General features: G+C 39.8%; 1 protein-coding gene across 1 annotated transcript; it reads right to left on the bottom strand.

Moving 5' to 3' along the window:
* Nucleotides 1–654: 654 nt before the first annotated feature.
* On the bottom strand, nt 655–3,006 carry LOC145415999 (uncharacterized). The gene is made up of 2 exons (XM_080285097.1): nt 2,995–3,006; nt 655–1,080 (listed from the first exon to the last, which is right to left on the bottom strand). The coding sequence occupies exons 1-2, from the start codon at nt 3,004–3,006 to the stop codon at nt 655–657; spliced, it is 438 nt and encodes a 145-aa protein (XP_080141223.1).
* Between the last annotated feature and the right edge of the window lie 1,994 nt (nt 3,007–5,000).

The raw sequence follows: 5,000 nt of genomic DNA, 5'->3' as shown, positions 1-5,000 counted from the left end.
AAGGAAAAAAAACTGTCATGCTTCATCACTAGAATTCATCCTGTATCAAACTGCAGGAGAACTTTTGAACACCCAGTAGAAGGAATATATTTTTCTCACACCCGGTATGAGGAAAACTAGAAACAGTAATTTAATCGATTTTATTTTACATCTATTGGCCACGAAATAGTACAGAAATTTGATGCTGACAGTAGTTTCTGAGACTATTAGGGAGTAGGGTGAAGGGGATAGTAGGCTAGGATAGTATGAGTATGAGGGAAAGGATCAGTAGATTGTGTAGTAGGACAGTGAGAGAGAAGGGTTGGTGGTCTTTTGGTAGCTGTAGATGCTGTGGTAGGGTGTGGAAGGGGCTCATAGTGTGGTGAGGTGTGGTAGGGTGGGGTGTTGTGGTAGGAAAAGCGCTAGTAGTGTGGTATGGTGTGGTAGCCCTTGTGTGGTAGGGAGGGATGTTGTGGTAGGGAAGGGGTTAATAGTGTGGTATGGTGTGGTAGCCTTTGTGTGGTAGGGAGGGATGTTGTGGGAGGGAAGGGGTTAGTAGTGTGGTATGGTGTGGTAGTCTTTGTGTGGTAGGGAGGGATGTTGTGGTAGGGAAGGGGTTAGTAGTGTGGTATGGTAGCCTTGAAGCTGTGTGCTAGGGGGAGTGTGGTAGGTGGCTCAGTGGTAATAGCCCGGAACGTAGCCCTTCCTGTGTTGGTAGGAGTGACCGTAGCCTGGGTGACGGACGGAGGTGGTGTAGCCGTAAGTGGTGCCATGTCCGTAGCCACCATAGTCACGCCCGTAGCCCCCATAGCCATGTCCGTAGCCCCCATAGCCGTGCCCACCATAGCCATAGCTGGGGTCGGCCTCACGCTTGTAGATATGGTGATAGGGGGTGTAGTAACCATGACGTGCAGGGTAAATATTGCTCACACTGTAACCACGCGCGCCATGACCGTGACCGTAACCGTGACCGTAGGCAGGACCGACGCTGTACCGGTGTCCATACGAGGGTCCGTGGCCATAGAAGTGTCCGTGGCCGTAGGAGGGCTCAGCTTCGCGTTTCTGTTCTGCCGCCACGAAAGCAGCCAACAAAACCACGACCTGCAGCAGAAAAGGGTAATTGAAGTCAGACCAGGTGATGTCACACGATGTTGCAAGGTTAAATGATGTCACAGGGGAGTTTTGATGTCACGGGAGCAATATCTAAGAGATGTTACAAGGTTAAAATGATGTCAGGTTACTTGATGTCAGACCAAGTGATGTCAGAGGAGTTACGATGTTACTAGGTTAATTGATGTCACAGGGGAGTTTTGATGTCACGGGAGCGATATCCAAGAGATGTTACAAGGTTAAAATGATGTCAGGTTACTTGATGTCAGACCAGGTGATGTCACACGATGTTGCAAGGTTAATTGATGTCACAGGGGAGGTTTGATGTCACGGGAGCGATAGCCAACAGAAGTTACAAGGAATGATGTCAGATAATGCAGCAGAATTAAGGGATGTCAGACGGTAAGGGCATAAAGTAAATGGATGTCACTGAGTAAAATAGTGTAAGGTGACATCAGGGCAGGTGAGCAGCGAAATAGTGATGTCAGGCCAGGTGATGTAACGTGGGAAGTGATGTCATTCGTAAAAATTATACATATCAAGAGACCTCGAAAGTATGTAAAATCTGGCCCTTCCTTATCACCTTTTCCAAAAACACTAAATTCTTCATACAGTGCGTTCGTATACTCCTTTATTTTATCTTTACTATTAGTACATAATAAAGTTACCAGCATAAATATCATCTATCTATCTGTCTGTCTATCATACGGGGAAATATTAACCTGCAATAAGGAAAATGAATCGGTAAGGTTGAGGTGCTAAGGGAGCCTCAAAATTTCAATAAAGTGACTCGATCTTTGTTACATTTTTGGTACTAGCAATTTTTTTACTATTTTTATTCACCTTCAGAAAGATTTACTGAACTGGAAGGGTTTGAGTAAGTCTTTATTAACCCCTATACTGAAAGATAATAGTAATAATAATAATAATGATAATAATAATAATAGTAAATAATAGTAACAATAATAATAATAATAATAATAATAATAATAATAATAATGCATAAAATCGTTTGTTTAGTATTAAAAATAAACCACGAGAAATGAACTCCAAGAATATCATTTTTTTTTTTTTTCGCATCAACATCCACCCTCCAACTTGGCGTAAAATTGCCGTCTCTCCTTGAATGTTGAGATGAAAACAGAGTAACCACTAGAATATGATGCTAGTCACGAAGAAGTGCTATGGGAAGGATGTTGTGCCGTAGCATAGCTTTTTTTCTGCCACCGAGCTACGTAAACTATGCCAGAAAAAGGAAGAAAATCTGGGCCAAGTTAAGGTGAAAGGACTGCAGAATTTTGGCTGAGTGTGTGTGTGTGTGTGTGTGTGTGTGTGTGTGTGTGTGTGATGAATTAGTGTGAAGTCTGACGTGTGTGTGTGTGTGTGTGTGTGTGTGTGTGTGTGTGAAGTGTGACTGTAAAATATCTCTGCGTTGGAACAGTGTGAGTGTTGTTTGCTGATGCAGTGTGAGGCCTTCGTGTAAACTACAAGTAAAATACAGCAGTGTGTGTGGCAGTATGCAGTGTGGCAGTGTGTAGTGTGGCAATATCATATACACTGACTCCCAAACCCCAGTATATGTCCATCAGTGTTGGGTTATACGAAGGGCAGTGTATCAGTTAATTCACACTCCTTGTACTCGAACTAGGCCCAAAATTGCCATCCCTCCATCTCGAGTACTGACCTGTAACAGCAGATTAAACCTAGAATATAATGCTAGTCACGAAGAAGTGCTATGGAAAGAACGTAGGGCTGTAACAATATATTTTCTGCTACTGAGCTACGTGAAATGAGCAACAGATGGGTAAGGCGATGCTAGTCACAAAGAAGTGTTGTGGAAGGGATAGAGACTGTATAAAGCAATGAAACTCTGAACCAAGTTAAATTGAAAGGAGTATTGCTTACCAGAATCCTCATTTTGGTAGAGCCAGGTAGAGACTGATATGGAGTGCGTTGCTTTACCTCTCTATATATACCTTTCATACTTCCCACCACGCCCTGTAACCTCACCATTACACCTATACTCTCTCTCCCCCCGCCCCCCCACCCACCCACCCACCCACCCCACCCACACAGCCACACCCTGCACACGCCCTCTCTCTCACCCTCTCATCTGTCTCTTGTCAATTCTTGGATTCTCACAAGGTTACCTATACAACCCATTGGGATTGTGGTCTTTTGTGTGTGTGTGTGTGTGTGTGTGTGTGTGTGTGTGTGTGTGTGTGTGTGTGTGTGTGTGTGTGTGTGTGTGTGTGTGTGTGTGTGTGTGTGTGTGTGTGTGTGTGTGTGTGTGTGTGTGTGTGTACATGGAATAGCACAATACACAAGATAACTCGTACACATATTTGTAGACATGCTTACTTCTCTCTCTCTCTCTCTCTCTCTCTCTCTCTCTCTCTCTAACCTGATCTAAAATTGACGTCTCTAATATTAAGCTAGAACTTCATGCTAGTCACGAAGAAGTGCTATGAGAATGATGTAGAGCCACAGTAGGCCTATTGTCTTTTCCTGCCATGAGCTACGTGAAATATGCAGCAAAAGGAGGTAGTGTGTGTGTGTGTGTGTGTGTGTGTGTGTGTGTGTGTGTGTGTGTGTGTGTGAAAAGAGTATAGTACACATATACACATACACATACAGGAATAAATATACACATAAATACTTACAGACACATACACATTCTCTCTCTCTCTCTCTCTCTCTCTCTCTTAGGAATGTGAAAATTATAGCTCCCTAACACCTCATCCATAGCGATTTATTCTCTCTCTCTCTCTCTCTCTCTCTCTCTCTCTCTCTCTCTCTCTCTCTCTCTCTCTCTCTCTCTCTCTCTCTCTCTCTCTCTCTCTCTCTCTCTCTCTCTCTCTCTCTTAGGAAAGTGAAATAAAAGCTCCCTAACACCTCATCCTTAGCGATTTATTCTTGGATATGGCTGGTTACTATTATCCTTTTGGAAGTTATTTATGGAGAGTATGGCGGTAGTGAAAGCATTTTATGTAACACTGATGAGGACAGGAAGGTGTAATAAGCAAAATAAATCGCTTAAGAAAAGGTGTTAGGGAGCTTCCTTAGGCGTCAGAAATAAGGGATTTTGTGTGATGTTCTGTTCTTCCTCAATTTTTTCTTATTTTTTTTCTTTTTTTCTTTTCTTTTTTTTCTTTTTTCTTTCTTCATTTCCTTTGTCTTTTTTTTTTCTTTTTTCTCTTCATTTTCTTTTTTCTTTTCTTTTTTTTTTTCTTTTTTCATTTCCTTTGTCTTTTTTTTTCTTTTTTCTCTTCATTTTCTTTTTTCTTTTCTTTTTCTTTTCTTTTTCTTAATTCTTTCTTCTTTCATTTTCTTTTTTCTTTTTTTTTTCTTTTCTTTCTCTTTTCTTTCTTTTTTTTTGTTTTTCTTTTCTTTTTTTTCTTTTTTCTTTCTTCTTTTCTTTTTCCATTTTGTTTTTTTCTTCTTTATTTTCTTTTTTCTTTTTCTTTTATTGTTTTTTTCTTCCTGTTTTCTTTTCCTTTTTCTTCTTTCTTTTTTCTTCAAGACATTTTTCAGATTTGCTTCCATTTTTTTATTTCCACTAATTTTCTTTAAACTTGGCCTAATATTTTTTTCTATGGCCAATAATTCCAGCCATTTTTTTATTATTATTATTTATATCTTTTTTTTTTTTTAGGGGTAAATGGGGTCAAAGGTCAAATTATAGACACATAAAATTTTGGACCTTTTATATATGTTTTTTTTAAAGTGCTCTGTGTGATCAAAAGTCAAAAAAATAAATAAATAAATAAACTCAAATTTTTGGATTCTGAATTCGTGTGTACATTAATTTTTCACGGTAATTTACACAGAAAATTTATCATTGTACAATAACTATATATATTTATTTTCAAACGATACTATCCGTCTATCTATCTATCTATCTATTTATC

Source organism: Coenobita brevimanus, chromosome 104 (assembly GCF_032717465.1).
Source record: "Coenobita brevimanus isolate Jiangsu-jjx chromosome 104, ASM3271746v2, whole genome shotgun sequence".
NCBI classification, from domain to species: domain Eukaryota; kingdom Metazoa; phylum Arthropoda; class Malacostraca; order Decapoda; family Coenobitidae; genus Coenobita; species Coenobita brevimanus.
The sequence above is the reverse complement of the archived record's forward strand: the minus strand, read 5'-3'. Positions and strand labels throughout refer to the sequence as shown.